The 21640-nt window shown below is 43.6% G+C and overlaps 2 protein-coding genes across 4 annotated transcripts in view; one reads left to right on the top strand and one right to left on the bottom strand.

Annotated features, from left to right (window-relative positions):
- alkal1 (ALK and LTK ligand 1) overlaps positions 1 to 1585 on the bottom strand; it is a 14738-nt gene extending 13153 nt beyond the window's left edge. Inside the window, exons 1-2 of one of the 2 annotated variants that reach the window (XM_056276139.1) lie at positions 929 to 1585; positions 269 to 550 (exon numbers count right to left, since the gene is read on the bottom strand). In XM_056276139.1, coding sequence (XP_056132114.1) covers positions 269 to 539 — 271 coding nt within the window. In that variant the 5' untranslated portion in view covers positions 540 to 550; positions 929 to 1585. The remainder of the gene's footprint in view (positions 1 to 268; positions 551 to 928) is intronic. The other variant, XM_056276140.1, reaches the window with a different exon arrangement.
- zgc:153738 (uncharacterized protein LOC558115 homolog) lies at positions 1521 to 21038 on the top strand. 2 transcript variants are annotated; one of them, XM_056276137.1, is made up of 19 exons: positions 1521 to 1651; positions 7274 to 7601; positions 8700 to 8819; positions 9001 to 9192; positions 9424 to 9495; positions 12014 to 12222; positions 12581 to 12665; positions 12945 to 13046; positions 13143 to 13221; positions 13644 to 13750; positions 14765 to 14851; positions 14978 to 15036; positions 15182 to 15264; positions 15666 to 15773; positions 18766 to 18965; positions 19175 to 19261; positions 19363 to 19540; positions 20261 to 20499; positions 20652 to 21038. In XM_056276137.1, the coding sequence occupies exons 1-19, from the start codon at positions 1632 to 1634 to the stop codon at positions 20763 to 20765; spliced, it is 2469 nt and encodes an 822-aa protein (XP_056132112.1). In that variant the 5' UTR covers positions 1521 to 1631; the 3' UTR covers positions 20766 to 21038. The 2 variants fall into 2 exon arrangements, with proteins under 2 accessions (XP_056132112.1, XP_056132113.1); XM_056276138.1 differs by having other exon boundaries at positions 13146 to 13221.
- The last annotated feature ends 602 nt before the right edge of the window (positions 21039 to 21640 follow it).

Here is a 21640-nt window from a genome sequence, read left to right on the forward strand (position 1 = left end):
CAGAGATTCATCCAACTCGGCACTTAGTCTCTTAAAGCTTCTATTTCTTACCTCGGTTTATGACTAAGAAACCCTAATTTCACATTTCCAAACAAACCACATTTGTTTTGGACTAAGTGAGACCTACAGTAACCAGTGTATAGAAAGTAAGCGTGCAGGCATGCATCATGTGCTTCACTTATACCAGACTATGGACAGCTGCTTCACACAGTAAAATAGGGATTATGCTTTCATCATCAGTGCCTAAAAATAAATCTTATCAGCTTACCTATGGGTCTACTGTTATCCAGCCTAGGAACAATGAAAGGCTTTTCGCGGGAGGAGAAACTTATTTCTTGGGCTGCCGTGAAGAATCCACTGCTATAGCGCTTAGAGATGGGCTCGTCCCGTTGCTGTCCTTCCTCAATAACTTGCAAGATTAGATCCAATAAGGTCCTCCTCTCTTTTTGCTTGACCTCCCTGCTGTCCATACACTGGCCCGAGGTGAGGAGCAGAAGAAAGATGGTCAACAGTATGTGCCATTTCCTCTCCACCTGCATGGCTTCACTGTCTGACAACACAAGGAAACACAAGTCCAGTTAGAGTTACACAGAGGTCTAATATTTTACAATCAGCTATGGTTTTGAGATGAACATCAATGAGGCATCATTGATTCTTACAAGAAGGAAAAAAACTAACCACTGTGAGCTATGCCTCATGCACACAAAAGTTTTCTTTACAATTCAAGATTGCTTGCCAGCGGAATTTGTCAAAATCTAAGGTTTACAGGGTTAATGTATTAATGGGCACAAGCTGTTTAAGTGGTGTGTCTCCTAAAAAGCAGTCAACTTTATGCAGGTTTGTTAATGCATGCAAAAGTTCCTTTGTGTGCAGTTGAATTAATTGTTAAAAAAAAAACAACCTCAAGTTAATCTCTCTCGAAACTTACAGGTTCCGGAGAGAAGAGATGCTTATGTCCCGGGAAGTGGACACAGTTGTCTTCAGCAGAAATCTGCAGGCGGTGTTGGGGATTGCGGGTGGGTGAGACTCAGCCAGCAGATCGCGTTCAGCGCCGTCTTTCTGGGACTCATGCGTCCCGCTTTATACGACGAGCCAGCTTCTTCAGTGCAATACAATCGATTTCGTGTGGGTGGCAAAGCAATGTAGACATCTTTGGTTCAGTTTCTTCTCCTGCAGATGGTCGCTCCCATTTGCATGCACCCCTCCTCTGCGACCCAAAGCATCACCGAATGAAGGTAAATTTAAAAAAAGAAAGAAAAAAACTTACATCCAACTTTTACAGTTTGCGAGGTAAATGATAACATGTAAAAATAGTTCTTTGGAAAGTTCCATTGAGAGAAAAGAAAAAGGGGGGGGGGCTCTGTGTCGACGGTGAAAAACTGTGTGGTTTCCCCAAAGTAGATCAGTCCACTTGTTGGATGTCGGATGGGGAGGAGAGGTGGTCCTCGGTGTCCCGGGGCCTCAAGCTTACAGCTGACCTGTCAAGTCATTGACGTGGCGATGGTTTTGTGCACCGATGTCCGAAGTCTCGTGGCCGCCTAAGCGCTGCAGAGAATGCGCTTTAAACACACACAGGGGCGCACGGTGCCGCAGCAGCCCCGTCAGTGGAGACGCGCTGAGAAACGCGCCCGATGGGTTTTCTCTTTGGCTGGTGAGTCGACACATTACGAGGCATTCCGAAGCGGCTGGCCGGTATCCAGGCGCGGATTCCCTAACAGCGTTGCTATGACGCTACGTGGACGGATGATCAGTGTGACCTAAATGATCCCTATCCATTAGTTCTGCTTATGATAACAAACTTTCTCTTGTCATTGTGTGACCAACACACGACCATATAAACTTACTTTGCCCCGTTGCCAAATGATTGCTTAGCTGCATCCGTTATTGTACAACTTTTGAGGGGTTTTTTTCTTCTTCATCTTTTATCCAGGCCGGGTAATTTCATACGTTTTAAATCGGGTGTAATTACCGCCTCTTAGAGAAAAAAATAATGCTGGCGCTGTTAAAAAAAACAAAACGAAACTAGAAGGGTTTCTGGAGTAGCTGAGGGGGGGGCGTCATCTAGCGGTGTAAAGTGAAACAGCGTTGTCGCGCGGCGTGAAAACCGGACGTGGCCGAAAATTGCCTGTTATTTTTCGTCCTTTTTCCCCTCAAACGTTAGAAAGAAATCAAACGACTTTTATCCCCGTATAATCCCATATAGTCTTTTAAAGCGTGCAGACGATTTGCGCACGTTGGGTAGCCGGCGTTCCTAAAGAGGATTCGCATGGGGTACATGAAAACGCACTTCCGGTGTTACACCAAAATCTATGACACACCAGATTATGTGACCCTTCCGCTAAAACGCCAGGAAACTGCAGTTTAGATGAGGGTACATTTAGTCATAAAGTTCAAATTGGCTAACTTTATGTATTGGGTTGGAGACAGCTGATGTTATATGTGGGTTTGGTGCTATTAAAATTAGGGTTAGTATCTGGGGGGTGGTGGCCGAAATAGATAATTTTAAGGGTAGGGTAACGTAATCTGAGGGGTCACACATTCTGGTGCAACACCAGAACAACCGTTGCTATGGAGACGGACTAAACAAAAGTTAACCAGCAGTTAAATTATTAACTAGGTTCACCGTGTTAATTAATGCGAGCTCAAAGCTGCTTGATTACCTGACAATAAACGCCGTTAAAGTTTATGTGACTGCGGGGAGATGTCGCAAAGGTGAGTTACCCGAGGGAACGTCCCGGCTGTTCGACGGACGGTTGAAAGGCGTCGTCTGACGTTTGACGCTGCGTTTATTACATTTATACTTGCGTTTGAATTTTGATTTAACCAGCTTGCGTTCAAATCATTGGCATTTATACATATTATTCATTTAGCAAGCGCTTTTATGCTGAGTGATTTAGCAGATAACTGACACCACAAGGCTCTGTATAATTGCTAATCATATAGTAGCACAGACGTTAGAACGTTGTAACCGGTTATTTTCTTGTCCGGTGCGGGATTCGATACGAGGTGTACTGCACCACAAGGCGACAAACGTGTCTTATTAGTAGTTTACATTATACTTGAAATAAGTGCTATATAAATAAAAGTATTATTGTTACTGTAACCGGTTATTTTCTTGCTCGGTGCGGGATTCGATACGGCATGTACGGTCCCACAAGGCGACATCTCTAACCGCTCGGCTAATGGGTTAGAGCCGTTAGCTAGGGGCTAGCGTGTCTTATTAGTAGTTTACAGTATTATAGTCATTCTATATGCTATATTTCCATTATAGTGACATATGTTAATGGCATGTTTGGCGTGACGCAAACAACCAGACCAAAGTTACAGAAACGGCTGGTCAGCACATCTTTTCCTTTAATTAGAAGTGAGCTGGGCTGTCCGGGTCGTCACACGTTTGTCACGTCCTGCACAGTAGGGATCTGAACCCGCAGCTCAGATGACTAGAAAGGTTTACCGACTCGGGAGCTCGGGGCTTGACAAGGAAAAGCAGACATGCTAGTCAATCAATTCCACAGAACTTGGATCAGAATGAAAAAGAAAACACAAGATGCTTTGCGTAGACTTTATAGTTTTCTAAACGATTGGAACATGAACAAATGTCACGTTACTGACAGATGCTGCACATTTTCAAAACAATTTGAACCATTAAGCTCATTACTAATGCAGAAGAGTGGCTTTGGCTCACATAGAAACAAAGTTCTCTTGCGTGTCAGCTTCAACGATGCACTTTTTAAGATATTTGTTTTCCTTTCTTCCTATGGCTGCTGTTCATTTCTAACAGGCCTGAATTGGCATTCTAGATTTTTGTCTCAAATTGTGAGGCTTGTTAAATTCACATCTTGGGCAGCACTTTATTATATAGGCTAATTTCCAAAATAAAGTCACTACGGCTGGATTCAAAAGGCAATAAACTTTTTAATCATGTAAAGTATTATTCACATAAATGAAAAAACTAATTTAACGATTGAAAAATGATAGCAGGGCTCTGACAATTTCAAGTTCAATATGAGTAACGATCTTCTACTACTACTACTTTTGGCTGCTCCCGTTAGGGGTCTCCACAGCGGATCATCCGTTTCCATCTCTTTCTGTCCTCTGCATCTTCCTCTGTCACACCAGCCACCTGCATGTCCTCCCTCAACACATCCATAAACAACCTCTTTGGCCTTCCTCTTTTCCTCTTCCCTGGCAGCTCCATATTCAGCATCCTTCTCCCAATATATCCAGCATTTCTCCTCCGCACATGTTCAAACCATCTCAATCTTGCCTCTCTTGCTTTGTCTCCAAACCGTCCAACCTGAGCTGTCCTTCTAATATACTTGTTCCTAATCTTGTCCTTCTTTATCCCCCACAACGAAAATCTTAGCATCTTCAACTCTGCCACCTCCAGCTCCTGCTCCTGTCTTTTCATCAGTGCCACTGTCTCCAAACCATACAACATAGCTGGTCTCACTACCATCTTGTAAAGCTTCCCTTTAACTCTTGCTGGTACCCTTCTGTCGCAAATCACTCCTGACGCTCATCTCCACCCACTTCATCCACCCTGCCTACACATTCTTCTTTGCTTCTCTTCCGCACTCCCTGTTACTTTGAACAGTTGACCCCAAGTATTTAAACTCATCCACCTTCATCATCTCTACTTGCGTCCTCACCAGTCTGCTGTCCTCCCTCTCATTCACGCATATGTATTCATATTCAAGTTTCTAGTTCAATATGAGTAACAATGAACAAGTCAAACTTCAGCCCCCTACCAGTCCCCCTCAGATGGACCATACCATTTACCTTCAAATATGAGCTGCTTAAAACTCTTTAATGAAATATGTCCTGATACACCTTATGTCCACTGGATGCATAAAGAAAAAGGTTGTGTGTCCACTTATATGATGTTGCACATACACTACCGTTCAAAAGTTTGGGATCACCCAAACAATTTTGTGTTTTCCATGAAAAGTCACACTTATTCACCACCATATGTTGTGAAATGAATAGAAAATAGAGTCAAGACATTGACAAGGTTAGAAATAATGATTTGTATTTGAAATAAGATTTTTTTTACATCAAACTTTGCTTTCGTCAAAGAATCCTCCATTTGCAGCAATTACAGCATTGCAGACCTTTGGCATTCTAGCTGTTAATTTGTTGAGGTAATCTGGAGAAATTGCACCCCACGCTTCCAGAAGCAGCTCCCACAAGTTGGATTGGTTGGATGGGCACTTCTTTGAGCAGATTGAGTTTCTGGAGCATCACATTTGTGGGGTCAATTAAACGCTCAAAATGGCCAGAAAAAGAGAACTTTCATCTGAAACTCGACAGTCTATTCTTGTTCTTAGAAATGAAGGCTATTCCATGCGAGAAATTGCTAAGAAATTGAAGATTTCCTACACCGGTGTGTACTACTCCCTTCAGAGGACAGCACAAACAGGCTCTAACCAGAGTAGAAAAAGAAGTGGGAGGCCGCGTTGCACAACTGAGCAAGAAGATAAGTTCCATAGAGTCTCTAGTTTGAGAAACAGACGCCTCACAGGTCCCCAACTGGCATCTTCATTAAATAGTACCTGTTAGAGCCTGTTTGTGCTGTCCTCTGAAGGGAGTAGTACACACCGGTGTAGGAAATCTTCAATTTCTTAGCAATTTCTCGCATGGAATAGCCTTCATTTCTAAGAACAAGAATAGACTGTCGAGTTTCAGATGAAAGTTCTCTTTTTCTGGCCATTTGAGCGTTTAATTGACCCCACAAATGTGATGCTCCAGAAACTCAATCTGCTCAAAGAAGTGCCCATCCAACCAATCCAACTTGTGGGAGCTGCTTCTGGAAGCGTGGGGTGCAATTTCTCCAGATTACCTCAACAAATTAACAGCTAGAATGCCAAAGGTCTGCAATGCTGTAATTGCTGCAAATGGAGGATTCTTTGACGAAAGCAAAGTTTGATGTAAAAAAAATCTTATTTCAAATACAAATCATTATTTCTAACCTTGTCAATGTCTTGACTCTATTTTCTATTCATTTCACAACATATGGTGGTGAATAAGTGTGACTTTTCATGGAAAACACGAAATTGTTTGGGTGATCCCAAACTTTTGAACGGTAGTGTATATCTAGCTTTTCCTTCCTCTCTGATCCCGCCCCTCCTTCATCCCTGTCGGTCGGGCGGTTGAAGTGACATTGATGAGCCGTGTGCTTGAGCAAAAGTTGAAATGGTTTTGCTTCTGGAGAGAGGGGGAGAGCTCAGGATTTTAGGCTCTACAAAGTGGTCAGATCTCTACATTGGCCCAAGACCTTTCCTTAGAAAACAATACAAAATGCAGAAAGCACTGATTTCCAGGATGTGGGTGGCACACGGCCTAAATCTACTGAACCTAGAATCCTCACCCATTTGAAATCAACAAACAGTAGGGCTTTATATCAATAACACTGTGCATCTTTATTTTTTCTATTGTTTCTGTCTGTTGTCTCATAGTTTTATTATTCCCTTGTCCTTTCAATTTAGTTCTGCTCATAACTACTCTGCTCTTTTACTCTGTTACGTAAAGGAGAAGTAGACACATGGTGAGAATACATTTGGGAAGATAGATTTTGATATAAATGAATGATTTGTGCTAACAATTGAAAGTAAAGAGCTCATACAACTAAGATATCTGTCTCTGAATGTCAGTTTTAATCAAAATTCCCTCATCACGGAGGATTTCCATGTTAACTATGTGAAAGTGTCAGAGAAATCCCCCGGATATCTTATGTAAATGCTCTGATGTCACGTCGGCTCAGCACACAGCCAGTAAGACTGGGAACACTGGGATGGCAGCTCATTACATCAGGTGTTTTTTAAAGGACACTGTTAGTCTGATTCATACTGGCTGCCTTCCCAGTCACTTTCCACCAGCTTGTCTGTTGAAGTTGATGTGGGCTTTACATGGTTTGTCTCTTCTGTATTGAAGAGTGACACTGGTGGAATTTCTCAGCATTGAGTCTTCTAGCAGACTGCATGGCGCCCCTAGTGGCATTACAACAGACATACAGAAACACTCAATATCTTATCACTAATGGACAAACATGAATGAAACTTTTCTTACAGGCTCTCAGTATTACAAGCTACCAACCCATGCATGTATTTACCTTACATTTATTATCCTTTTAAAGTGTCCCTCAACTCTGGGAAAGCTCAGTGCAGATAAAAATTATTGTTGATATTAATACTACGGCCGGTCACATGTCATGTGCTGAATAGATGACAGGCTGGGTTTGCACTCATCATCCACCTTGTTTTCCTTGTTTCAGGATGTATAACAAGCTGTGGACAGATGCTCAGGAGGAGCTGGACAGCCTGCTGGAACAGGAGCTCCACGTCCAGACGCTCCATCCAGAGAAGGACCGGGTGGTGTTCTTCCAGCGCTTGGCCACGCTCTATGTGCGCTACATCCAAATCCTTAGGTGGCTGGAGGAGGCCTACGACCAGCTGGTCCACCCACAGAAGAGGCGCCTGGTTCGGGAGGTCCTGGACGGCGTGATGGGTCGAATAGTGGAGCTGAAGAATGAGATGGTGGAGGTTGAGTTCTCTGAGTACCACTACATGAATGATGTTCTCCAGGACCTCAAGCTCACACCGGTGAGTTAAAGAGGATATATCAAGTATTCATTCACTGGGCGCCCGGGTAGCTTTGAGGTCTATTCCATTGCCTACCAACACGGGGCTGGCGGTTCGAATCCCCGTGTTACCTCCGGCTTAGTCGGGCGTCTCTACAGACACAACTGGCCGTGTCTGCGGGTGGGAAGTTGGATATGGGTATGTGTCCTGGCTGCCTTCCCAGTCATAGCGTGATTCTCCCACGCGCTACGTCCCCCCAGGTGAAACTCCCCACTGTCAGGTGAAAAGAAGTGGCTGGCGACTCCACATGTATCGGAGGAAGCATGTGGTAGTCTGCAGCCCTCCCCGGATCGGCAGAGGAGGTGGAGCAGCGACAGGGATGGCTCTGAAAATAAGGTAATTGGCCAAGTACAATTGGGGAGAAAAAGGGGGAGAAAAATTACAAAGCAACCTTGATAGGAAAAAAAGTACTTTGCATAGATGCTTGTCTGACTATCACAAATCGGTAGATTCTGAATTTACATTATTGCCCAGGAGGAGGGGCAAAAAGTCTCATCAGCTGATAAACAGGCGGTTCATGTAACAATTCCAGTCATTCAGTTAATCAGTTTGGGACTGTCTTAATTTGTGCAGTGACTATCAAAATGTAACAATCAGCTCCTGAGTGGGCTAATGTAGGGAGGAGGTCTGTCCAGCACACTACGTCCAATCGAGAGCACGAGTCCGTAGCTGTGTACGGTTGTTTATTGTAGACACACACAAAAACACTTTTGTGTTACAGGAATCTGACTAGATATTGTGACAAACCTGGACAAAAGGGGTAGTGGTCAACAGAAAACGGCACCCTACTCACCCCCATCTTTGTTACAAACAAAACTGAGTGACAAGCAGGTACAGAGGATATCAATTACCACTGCTACGCCCCATTGATGCACACATACGCTATGCCCCGATGATGGACACACAAACACACACCTACACTAACCTCCACACAGACCCCCCCCCCCCCGACCCACACACACACAAACACACACCTACCATTGGTGACAGGTGTGCAACCCATATACATCCCTTACTCCTACAATTTGTGTAACCCAATATATTTTGGTTTCACCGCAGGAGGACATTAAGATCCCCATTCCTCGTTATTTCATCAGTGAACGCAGCAAAGAACTCCAGGAGCGAAACATGATGCTTACCGATGTCCTCGACAGGATGGAGGTTACCGAGAAACCCAGGGTGAGTCTTACACCGGCTGCACATTCATTAGATTTGGACATGGAGGTGAAACCAGCATAGATATGAAATTATTATTTGAAATGAAGATCGCAGTTTTTAATCCAGATTCACCCATAATCCTGATATATTTTCCTTCAAAATGTCACTAAGGAGTTAACACATCATCTTGCATCTGCTGCAGCCTGCAGCAGCACGGGAGCTGTTGCCAGAGGAGGCTGCAAGCATCATCCAGGTGGCGGAGAGAGCCCGGCAGGGCCGCCTGAGGGCAAATTTGATGAAGGAGATCCGAAGAGACAGCAACAGGCAGAGGAGAGCCAAGAACCAAGATCCGAGTTCAGCTGACATCGAAGCGGCGGCGGTTGACATTCAGAGGGTGCTTTAAAAATGTTTTTCTTTTTCTTTTTACAAAAGGGAATATGAACTGTGTGAAATGTTCCATATACATAAAGTTTGACCTGACTCCATCATCAACCTGAACTCACAACACTTCCCCCTCTTACATGAGATTGTTAATCTTTTTTTTTGTTTGTGAAAGATTTCACAGATACAGTCAGTGAATTTTGTGACTGATGACGAGAGATGATATAGTGACTTTGTCTTGCAGGTGTGGAGGGGTTACATACAGAGGAAGAGGGTGGTACAGGCTCGAGATGAAGAGCTTGTGTTTCTGGGCATGGTGAGTCGAACTGGACATCTCTTAATACTCATTGAAGATAGTATATGTGATTTGTCAGCTTTCCTGAGGTATAATATGAATAGTTGCTATAAGTCAAGGTTGCCAGATAAGTTACTTATTAGTGCATTGGCTTATTGTAAGAATTTGTTTGGGATTGAATTTGAGATCGTTACATCCTGTCTGTTGTATTGGTAAATACATTTTCTTAAAAATAGACAGTGCTTTAACTAAGCCAGCAGTACCAGGACTGAACCGTAGAGTTTATTCCTCATACATAATTAATATAATGATAAAATATTAATTCTGCTGCTCTCTGGACTTCTCATTTATCTGTTCAAATAAGCAAATGTGTGCATCTGGGTGGCATGGCGGTCTGTTCCACTGTCTACTAACACGGGGATCGCCGGTTCGAATCCCTGTGTTACCTCCGGCTTGGTCAGGTGTCCCTACAGACACAATTGGCCGTCTGTGGGTTGGAAGCCGGATGTGGGTATGTGCCCTGGTCGCTGCACTAGTGCTTCCTCTGGTCGGTTGGGGCGCCTGTTCGTGGGGGGAGGGGGAACTGGGGGGAATAGCGTGAACCTCCCACGCGCTACATCCCCCTGGTGAAACTCCTCACTGTCAGGTGAAAAGAAGCAGCTGGCGACTCCATGGAGGAGGCATGTCGTAGTCTGCAGCCCTGCCCGGATCGGCAGAGGGGGTGGAGCAGCGACCGGGACGGCTCGCAAGGGTGGGGTAATAGGCTGGATACAATTGGGGGAAAAAGGGGGGGGGGCATTTAAAAAAAAAAGCAAACGTGGCAGTCCGTTTTTTTTCTTCTTCTTTCATTTAAATGTAAAGTACTCAGTTCAACTTCAACTTCAGTTTATTGGTAGTGCATGTCAGCCATAGAGTCTCTGTACACCTTACACTTTTCTTTTCTTAAAAGTCGGTTTAAGCCATTTTACAAAGGGGTGCAGACTGTAACAAACTTCTGATGCGGTCTTGAAGGACACCAGGAAAGAGGAATTGTGCTTTCCTCATCAGAATGACGGTCCATATATCTGTCTGCAGTAGTTCAAGCCCTGTGTGCAGACAACCTTTCCGATGTTCTGTTTAGAGCTCCAACACAGGATGCTTCTCCATTATGAATCGTTATTTTATCCATCTGGATCAAGTTGTCAGGTTACATAGCCTAACATTAACTGTCATCTTTACCATGGTTGGAGACACTCTCCATCTTCTGCTGTTGATATTTTTGACCAGGTAGGACAGAGACTGGTGGTGCAGCGGCAAACACATTCCTACTCAAACAGCAAAATGGGTTGAAATGCGATGACAGGCCGCTCTGATGGCTGGGCGGGATAAACCGCTCGTCATGTGGCTGGGAGGTTCGTATCCCAGACTCGCCGTAACCGGTCACGGCCAGAGCGTCCAGGGGTAAGGCATTCATTAGGCCACCCTTACCCGAGGGATAGTGGGTGTAGATCGGTGTAGTGTTCGGGGACTCGTCGTTCTCCAGTGACCCCTCTGGCCCATCCGGGCACCTCCAGCCAAGCAACCAAAAGCATTCTCCCTGCGTCTCCTTCGCGGCCTGAAGGTAATGCAATCCATGCGAGGCTTCAGCGTGGACAATAGTGAGAGCAGCCGACACAAGTTTGAAGGAAGCTGGTGTTACGACTATCTCCTTCCTGTGGAAACGTGAGCCAAAGGAGTTATCCAACAAGGGTTCTGGCCATATGCCATTGGGTTAATCGGGTGGGATAAGGGGAAAAACTAGAAAAAAAAAATTTAAATTACAAAAAGAAATGCGATGACGGTGTGGCATTCGGTATTACTGAACAACAGTGTTCCCATATAGTTTGATGTAGTTTGTATTACATTAGACTGTCTGTGTTGGCTTTGGTCCCAGGATCCATTTTTACAAGGGTGGGAACTGTTTACTGCTGAGCTGATGGTACACCGGCCACAATGGCTGCTACACCTAGTTTGTAGTCCGTACTGACAGAGGGGAGGACAGATCCGGGAAATCACGGATTTCAGCTTTAAAGATGAGTCTGCAGTCGATGACTAAGTTACTTTTTTGGGGGTGTAAGAAGCTGTCTAAAACACAGCACCCTTTAGTTTTGATGCTCAGTCCAGTGTCCCAATCTGTTCATGGCTGCTGTCTGTGTACCAGCTGAAAAACACATATGAATACTGTACCGACTGTAGAGAGGTTCATTAATGGCAGGTAGGCCTTGTTGACACCTGATATGCTGATCATGATTTTAAATGAAGCGGTACACAACATGCATGTTGTAGTGGTTTGGAAACATTCTTGTATCAGCTGCTGCCATGAATGTGTCCTAGGTATGAATCTGATGTGTGGTCCCCCCCCCCCCCCATTTGAATACAAACTGCTATTTTACTGTCTTTAACCAGTTCTCTCTGTCAGATCTCTCTGCCTTCCAACAGGCGCGTATTCCTTACCTCACTTGCCACACAGATTTATTATCGTAAAAAAAATCCAAGTGGTTGTTGGGCCTGTGTCTCTCAGACCATGGAGCCCAGACTCAAGCAGCAGCCATGTCCAGCAGTAATAGCTGCCCAGGCCAATGAAGCCCGCCAGCGGATCAAACAGGAAGAAAATGAGAGCGATTACCAGCGCGCCACAGTGTCCATTACAAAACAACTGAGGGATCTGGAGGCGCCGGAGATCAGGGATTCAATGAAAGACCAAATCCAACAGTGGTTTATCGAATGCCGGTAATATCTATCTATCTATCTATCTATCTATCTATCTATCTATCTATCTATCTATCTATCTATCTATCTATCTATCTATCTATCTATCTATCTATCTATCTATCTATCTATCTATCTATCTATCTATCTATCTATCTGTCTGTCTGTCTGTCTGTCTGTCTGTCTTGTCTGTATGATACATTTGCTTACACAATACAGTATTCACATCAGAAGGTATTACACTAAAAGAAATGATACTAGGATTCATAAAAATGGATTCTTAGTAATTTATTTACTGATAAATCTGATGAAGAAAGGTATGGACACAGTAAAAGTAGTTATGTTATCATTGGGTTCTATTCCTTTTTTCCATTGCCAGTGATAATACAGGTTCTTTCCCCGACTACCCCAGTGAAGAGGACGGAGGCTCGGCACTTATCTTTATGGAAAAAACTCCACAACAGGTAAAATAATCCACCAATATGAGGTACAACTCAATGCCTGCTTCTTCAGTACTGTATGAAGGGAGGTTGACGTTTTGTTTAAAGGTGCTATGTGTAATATTGCAGCTTCCCTAAAACACATTGTGTAGATGATATCAGTATGGTTGGTGAGTGGTTGTGAATCCATAGTTCTGCATTTCACAGCAGTGGGTCTGTTTTGATTTGTGGTTGAAATTCGCACAGAATTGATCAACTTAGGTAGAAATTATACATTGTATCTTCACTTCATCTTTTTTTAAGTTAATGGAGGAGATCACTAGAAAAGAAGAGGAGGAGGCCAACAAGAAGCTCAAAGAGAAGGAGGAGAAGGAGAAGAAAAACAAGGGCAAGGCTGGAGAGGAGGTGGGGGTTTACTGCTGTTCATCACCCAGCTGTGTTTTACTGGATTATGAAGTCTGATACATTTTTGAACCAATGTAAACTGATCCTGAACCACAGCAGGAGGAGGAAGCAGGGTTGAATATGCGGCCATCTGCTTTTCTGTCCGATTTGGTGGCAGCAAGAAAAACCTTTGTGGGTAAGTTTTGTCAAAGAATTACTTCATAATGAATGGCCAAAGGATTTACTGTCTTCACATCCACATTAGATTCACAGAGGACCTCTCGGGGACCTGTTTTGTACAGATGACAATCTATTACAATGCTGCAAGCCTTTTTTCTGCTGTTAGCATCACAAAGCTGTTGACGATAATCGTTTTAATAGTTTTGAATGAGGACACTTTTTACATTTATATGACATGCCAATAACAAGCTGACAAAAATACACATTAAGTGTTCAGGTTCAATTCCCCAGCTTTAGAAAAATACATGACTCAGTTGAGTTCTGTGGGCTTTTTCTCCCAGGCTAGTTTACATCTCCTCGTATACTCACATGTGTATTTGTACACTCAACATGAATCCAAATAGCATGGAGGCTGAACTGAATACTTGTCATCATCAGACATTTGGCAGAACCGCAGTGAGTCCAGGAACTTCAGCCAGAGACACGAGTCTGAGCTGATCAAAGAGGAGAAGAGGAAAGAGATCGAAGCGGAAGTCAGATTACAGGTGACTCGAGTCTCTGAACAAGATGGAGACTTCTGCTGCCCTTACAGTATGATAATAATTAAACCAAGCAACACTTGTACTGGACAATTTATGTATAGTATGAGTGCAGATGGTAACACAATGCATTGTTCACACAGACACACACAGACACACACACAGACACACAGACACACACACACGCACAGCACAGGGTTGCCTACAGTTTTTGGTCCCAGCAGTGTTTCTGGTGTCCAGTTTCTTTGCTTAAAGTTACTTTGGCAGTGATGGTAGATAAGCCCAGAGATAAAGATGCTATCGTTCAGATGGTGAGCTCTGTAGACGTAGATACCAGTACACAGTAGATTCCAGTTTGTCAGTCCACTGGAAGGTTATCTGTTGGACAGGGTTTTAACTTCTGCACTGATAGTAAAGGCCTGTTAACAGTGAACATAATTACACCAATGACAGGGTGCACAGCAGTGGATAACACACATCAAAATCTTAAGCCTCCACTGGTTGACATTTTTCATATTGCTTTGATGGAGAACCAGAGACCAGAACTGTTATTATATCAAATAACTGGGCCTTAACTGAACATCAGTTTATTACAGCTGACATCCAACACATTCCTCTACTTTCTCTTTAGTTAACTCTAAAAACAGCACAGTTACAGGAAGTATATGTGGTGTCTAGTCTCATTTATACTGTACTTTGTATATTGTATACTGTATTACATGCTATGCCTATTCAAAACTGAACACCAGGGCTAATATAAAGTTGTGTATATTTTCCCATTGCTACATCCTCTCACCAGTGAAATATGGTTCTGAACAGTCCAGTACTTAGTAGGCAAATGCTGTATAGTAGAGAGCTGCTATTCCAGCTTTCTATGGTGCAGATGAGTGGTTGCTTTTTTTTTTTAACAAATTTTCTGTTTTTAGCATTTTGACTTTTGCAGTTTTGTTAAAAAAAGACTAAAAGTAAGGACAAATGTAAGCTACGTCCAGTGATACTGGTGTGTTCTGCTTGTCTCAGGTGGATGAGCTGATGAGACAAGAGCTGGCTAACTTGAAGCTGACAGCAGACAGAGACAAAGGTGGCAAGGCCAAAGTAAACATCAAGGTATGACATGTATTGAGAATCCACTGTCACCATATTACAAGGCTTCTGACTGCATCTCACACTGTTGCTCTTGAGGTGTGTGCCAATGACATTTATAATAATAATTACATTTATTTGACTTTCTAGAAAAAGAAAGGTTCAAAGAATGCAGAGAAGAAGAAAGACAAAGACCTGACAGCTGACAGGTGAGCTGTGACTTTCCTATAACACATCAGGTTTGCCACAACAAGTACAAAACATGTATGATGTATATGACATGTATGTAGTCCAGAGAAAAACTCCAAGGCAGTCACTGGAAAACACACATCACCAGTCTCTTGTGTTCATTAGGAGCCTTGAGTCTCTGCATCAGGAGCTGGTGGAGGAAGGCTTGTTGAGAAAGGCAGATAATGTTAAAATGCAGGATTATTTAGGTAAGATGTATTTCTAACATCTGTCATCTTTAATATCTCACTTTATAGCCTTATGATAATTTATGATGCTATCCACTAATCTGTCTCTCTACTACTGTGAAAACAATTTGGTAAGAGTATGTGTAGACAAAGGGTACAGCTGTTTCCACCACACACACACACACACACACTAGTGTACATTGGGTCAGGACTTGATTTAGTAGTGAGGTGCTGCCCACATCTGGCCTGTGAATGACACAACTCTGTGAATGACAAATGGCACTGGGGTTCAATAATCTCCTAAATGTTGATGATGATCCTCAAGGATTTAGAGGTTCAAACCCTTTCCTGCCGTTTTTCAGAGCCTTTTCTTTGTGGGTTAACAACTGTAGGCCTCGTGGTTGTTTCCTTCTGCTTCCTAGGTGACTACAGCTACCTTGCGACCACACTGAGGCAAAACGACATTGAGCCGATGCCGTCGCTGTGTGATGTGCGACAGGTCTTAACTCTGTATGCCATCTTACCTTTGGGTGAGAGAACAGTCTATTTCCTGTCATTGGCTCTTATTTACATACAGTGGCATGGGTTAAGTTCATCTTCTTGGTTTCTTTCCATTCCTATGTTATTAAGGTATTATGGTAATTGATTGAAACTGATTTGTTAGTTTGATGTCTTGTTTCTTATGCCTAGCCCTTTTCAAGTCACTCAAAATGCAATCAGTCAACACATTTCTTTCATAAAAGTGCAATGCATTGTGCTTTATATGAGAACAAGTTCAAACAGGGTATAAAAAAAAAACCCAACAACAACAAGCGTTTACCTTTACATGGGATAAGTGTGTGTGTGTGTGTGTGTGTGTGTGTGTGTGTGTGTGTGTGTGTGTGTGTGTGTGTGTGTGTGTGTGTGTGTGTGGAGGGTGAATATGTACCCTGATCAGGGTATAAGAAACATTCATGTATACAGTGGCTTCAGAAAGTATTCAGACACCTTCACTTTTTGCACACTTTGTGGTGTAGACTTAATTTTAAATGGAAAAAAATTGCAGTTTTTACCCATCAATCTACACTAAATAACCCGTAATGACAGTGAAAACACGTTTTTAGAAATTATTGCTAATTTTTCAAAAATCAGCACCTGAAATCCATCCATTATCTTAACCACTTATCCTGCTCTCAGGGTCACGGGGATGCTGGAGTCTATTCCATCAGTCATTGGGCGGGGAGACACCCTGGACAGGCCACCAAGCCATCACAGGGCCAGCCAACACACACACACACACACACACATTCATTCATTCATTCATAGGGACAATCTTAGTATGGCCAATTCACCTGACCTACATGTCTTTGGACTGTGGGAGGAAACCAGAGCCCCCGGAGGAAACCCACACAGACACGGGGAGAACATGCAAACTCCACACAGAGGACAACCCGGGATGACCCACCAAGGCTGGACTACCCCAGGGCTTGAACCCAGGACCTTCTTGCTGTGAGGCGACCGCACTAACCACTGCGCCACCGTGCCGCCCACATCTGAAATCTCTCACTTGTTTATACAAGTATTCAGACCCATAATTCAGTACTTTGTAGAAGCCCCTTTGGCAGCAATTACAGCTTTAAAATGCTATTTGTCAAACTCAGAGCGGTCTGTCATATGCCTTTCACTCAAGAGTGGCTTACATCTAGCCACCCTACCATAAAGGCCTGATTGATGGAGTGCTGCTGAGATAGTTGTCCTTCTGTCAGATTCTCCCATCTCTGCAGAGGGCCTCTGAAGCTCTACCAGAGTGACCGTTGGGTTCTTGGTCACCTCCCTGACCACGGCGCTTCTTGCTTGGTTACTCAGTTTGGCCGGACAGCCAACTCTAGGGAGAGTCCTGGTGTTTCCAAACTTCTTGCACTTCACAGTTATCGAGGCCACTGTTCTCCTAGGAACACTCAAAGCTTTAGAAATGGTTTTATACTCCTGCTCTGACGTATGCCTCATCACAGTTTTATTGTGGAGGTCTACAGAAAGTTGCTTGGACTTCATGGCTTGGTTTTTGGCCTGACATGCAGTGTGAATTTGGGACCTTATGTATACACAGGTGTGTGCCTTTCTAAACTATGTCAAGTCAATTCAATTTGTCACAGGTTGACTCCAGTCAAGTCCTGGACACATCTCAAGGATGATTAAAACAAACAGGATGCACCTGACCACAATTTGGAGTGCCACAGCAAAGGGTCAGAATACTTAAGTAAATGAAAGATTTAAGTTTTTGATTTTTAAAGTGTAACTTCTCCCCCAGGTCTGAGCCTAACCCCACTCACTGCATAATTTTGAAAAATGCTAAAAAGTGGGAAAGGGGCTGAGGGGGGCGTGGATATGTGAGGCAGGAGCAGCTGGGGAGATCTGTGAGAAGGGCCTGGAGAGTCTCCAAAGTCACTGCCGCACACAGTTGTGGTCCCCTCCACTGGCCCGCCTTCTGGCTTGGGGTCAAACACCACCCCACAAAGACACAGATGGGCCACAGAAGTAAGGGGGAGGTGGGTTGTCCACCTCTGATTAGAGAGCATTAACATTCTTTTTTTTAATTTTTAATTTCATGACGTAGACAAGTCCCAACCGGTCGATTCTACGTCAGCATTGGCCTTGCAAGATTCAGGGCTGATTTAAAACAGTAGATGGCATGTTGAGGGCAGCACAGTGGTCCAGTAGTTTGCGCGATCGCCTCATAGCAAGAAGGTCCGGGATTTGAACCCCAGGGTTGTCCAACCTTGGGGGTCATCCCAGGTCGTCCTCTGTGTGGAGTTTGTATGTTCTCCCCATGTCTGTGTGGGTTTCCTCTGGGTGCTCCGGTTTCCTCCCCAAGTCCAAAGACATGTAGGTCAGGTGAGTTGGCCATGCTAAATTGTCCCTAGATGTGAATGTGTGTGTGTTTGTGTGTGTGTGTGTGTGTGTGTGTGAGAGCCCTGTGATGGCCTGTGCAGGGTGTCTCCCCGCCTGCCGCCCAATGACTGCTGGGATAGGCTCCAGCATCCCGTGACCCCGATTGGGATAAGCAGCTTGGGTAATGGATGGATGGATGGATGGCATGTTGAGCCATTTTCAACCCATGAAAGGCCAATTTTTATAAATCCGGTAAGAAATGTCAATATTAACACGAGCATTGATGTTTTTCATCACTGTACAGTCACATCATTCAGTTTACAGCTCAAAAATCACATTTGTTTAATAAAATTTGAAAATATTCCTAAAAACATGTTTTCATTTGGATAAATTGTTGAGTGTAGATTGATTGGCAAAAATGGTAATTTTATCTATATATTTAAATCTACAACACAACAAAGTGTGCAAAAAGTGAAGGGGTCTGAATACCTTCTAAAGCCACTGTATATATTCGCCTGTCTGTGACTGTGTTGATGCTCAGTGCTGGATCCTGTGGGAAATTGTTGAGGTTGGGGGTTGACCCTGGACAGGGAACGAACCCCAGTTCAAATGAGGTCATACCGATATGTTGATATAGACGTGTGTCATCTGAAGGCTCCCGGGTGGTCCACAAAAAGGCCCCCCTCATCAAGGCTATCCTTCTGGTTGGGCCTGCTGGCATTGGGAAGAAGATGTTGGTCCACGCCATCTGCCAGGAGACCGGTGCCACGCTATTCGATCTGTCTCCAGTGAATACAGCGGGGAAGTACCCAGGCAAGGGCGGCCTTGCCATGATGCTTCACATGGTGTTCAAGGTAACACGTCGACATTGCAGGCGACAAAAACCCAACGCCAGCGTCGTTTCCAATTTATCAAGTTTAAAAATGGCAGCTGTAAATCTGAGATGCCTGTCCTTCCATTCAGTCTTTACATCACCAGGGAGTTTGTTGTTCATTGATTATCAAAGATTTTTCTTTTTAATTTAAATTTGTGGTCTGGCACAGTGCTAACTCTCTCTGTGCAGGTCGCTAGACTGATGCAGCCTTCAGTGATTTGGATTGGGGACACGGAGAAAATGTTCTACAAGAAAGTTCCCAAAGAGGAAAAAGAGGTAGGCGTTCACTGTGGGTTCAGCTTCACCCTCATATATCAGCTTGAGAGCTCTTTCGTAGGTCTGATGACCGATGAGAATCCACTTTTCTGGGTATTCAGTTAGATCCCCAACGGCTGAAGAGAGACTTGACCAAGATGCTCGAAATGATCAAAGGGGAAGAACGTGTTCTCGTTGTGGGGACAACCAAGGATCCACTAAATGCAGATATGAAGTCTCTGTGTGACATGTACAAAAAAATCATCCTAATCCCACGGCCTGACTATGGATCAAGATACGGTAGGGATGGACAAACATCAAGATAAATGATGACGGCCCCCAACAAAGTTACTGTTCAGAAAGGCCTTTTCCTCCTTTCCAGATTCCACTGCTAACTCCTATCACAGCCTTTTTGCTTGATTTGGTTTTTATAAATTCTCATGTTCTTTTACACTGCTATTAAAGCTGAAATTCGTGATCTTCCCGATCTGCCTCTCCCTCTGGCAGTGAGAACTACAAACAAGGTGTAGCAGCCATTGTGGCTGCTTTGTCGTCAGCTCAGCAGTAAACAGTTCCCACCCTTGTAAAAATGGATCCGGGGATCAAAGCTAACACAGTCTAATGTATTACAAACTACATCACACTATATGGGAGCACTGTTGTACAGTCATATTGGTTGTCATGGACACATCGGCATCAGATTTCAATCTTTTTTCCAACACGTGTGTGTTTGCTGCTGCACCAGTGTTTGTCCTACCTGGTCAAAACATTTCAACAGCAGTATAGGGAGACTGGAGAGTGTCTCCAACCATGGTAAAGATGACTGGTAGGATAATGGAACCTGACTCCATCATCCAGATGGGGAGAATAACTCTTTATTAATGAAGGAAAATCTGGATTTCAGCTTTAACTTGTATCACTTTTAATTAGAGACATGTTACAAATGAAACACATTATTATCATTATTTGTACATTCACAAATTATGAATGAACTCAACCTTTGACCCCATGTATCTGCAGTCATATGGAAGCAGCTGATCAGGAAGAACGGGGGTGAGGTGACCAGCGCCCTGGATCTCAGCTCACTGGCCAAGATCTCTGACGGCTACACACAGGGTCATATGGTGCAGGTGATCGGCGGTGTGCTGACTGAGCGCCGCATTTCCCAACAAGCCGTGAGACCCCTAACTGCCGCTGAGTTTGCGCCCCTCCTGGCCAAGATTGACCCCGTGTTGCTATATGAAGAGGAGGCCCTTAAAGTACAGTCATATCACATTTATCTCTTTTATTGATCTCTTTATTCACTTCTGTTTAAGTTATGGTAGATGGATGGATTTTTTTTGCACTTTTGCGGTTAATTTTGTGTGTGTGTGTGTGTGTGTGTGTGTTTTGTATTTGTTTTTTTTACTAGAACTGGTATGCAAAGACTCCTTTGGGAAAGAAGCGTGTGAAGGCTGCGACAGGAAAGGAAGAAGAGGAGGCTCCGGTGAAAGGAAAAGGTGCCAAGAAGAAAAGGAAAAAATGAGTCTGTCATTCTGTTTTACTGAATGAAAGTCAAACATTCAGATCCACTTTTATGTTTTTTTGTAGTGAATTCTGTTGAGGCGTATGAGATTTTAAATAAAACACAAATTTGCTAAATTTCTATAATTATCTCACCTGCTTTTATCGAGGAATAGACCTCCAAAGTATTGTCGTCATTTCAGGGCTTTCAGACTACATCTGGATCCATTCATTTATCGCCTCAGGTGAAAGGGTTTTATAATTTTGTTCGCCAATCATTCTGCTTTCAAAATAAATTGCGTATTATAAATAGAAATGACGTGTCATATTTTACATACAGTGCCATGAGAAAGTATTTGCCCCCCTCACGAGTTCCTCTATTTTTGCATATCCGTCACACTGAATGGTTTCAGATCTTCATACAAAATGTAATAAAAGACATAGAGAACCCAAGTAAACACAAAATACAGTTTTTAAATGATCATTTCATTCATTGAAGGAAAAAAGTTATCCAACAACCACATCACTCATGTGAAAAATGAATTCCCCCCTGAATTTAATAGCTGGTTGTGCCCCCCTTAGCAGCAACAACTGCAACCAAACACTTCCTATAATTGGAGATCAGTCTTTCACATCGCTGTTTAGGAATTCTGGCCCACTCTTCTTTGCAGAATTGCTATAATTCAGCAACATCGCAGGGTTTTTGAGCATGAACAGCTCGTTTAAGGTCCTGCCACCGCATCTCATTGGGGTTCAAGTCAGGACTTTGACTAGGCCACTCCAAAACCTTAATTTTGTTTCTTTTGAGCCATTCTGAAGTGGACTTACTCTTGTGTTTTGGATCATTGTCCTGCTGCAAAACTCGATTACACTTCAGCTTCAGATCACAGACTGATG

The sequence above is a fragment of the Lampris incognitus genome, chromosome 3 (genome assembly GCF_029633865.1).
Source record: "Lampris incognitus isolate fLamInc1 chromosome 3, fLamInc1.hap2, whole genome shotgun sequence".
NCBI lineage: Eukaryota > Metazoa > Chordata > Actinopteri > Lampriformes > Lampridae > Lampris > Lampris incognitus.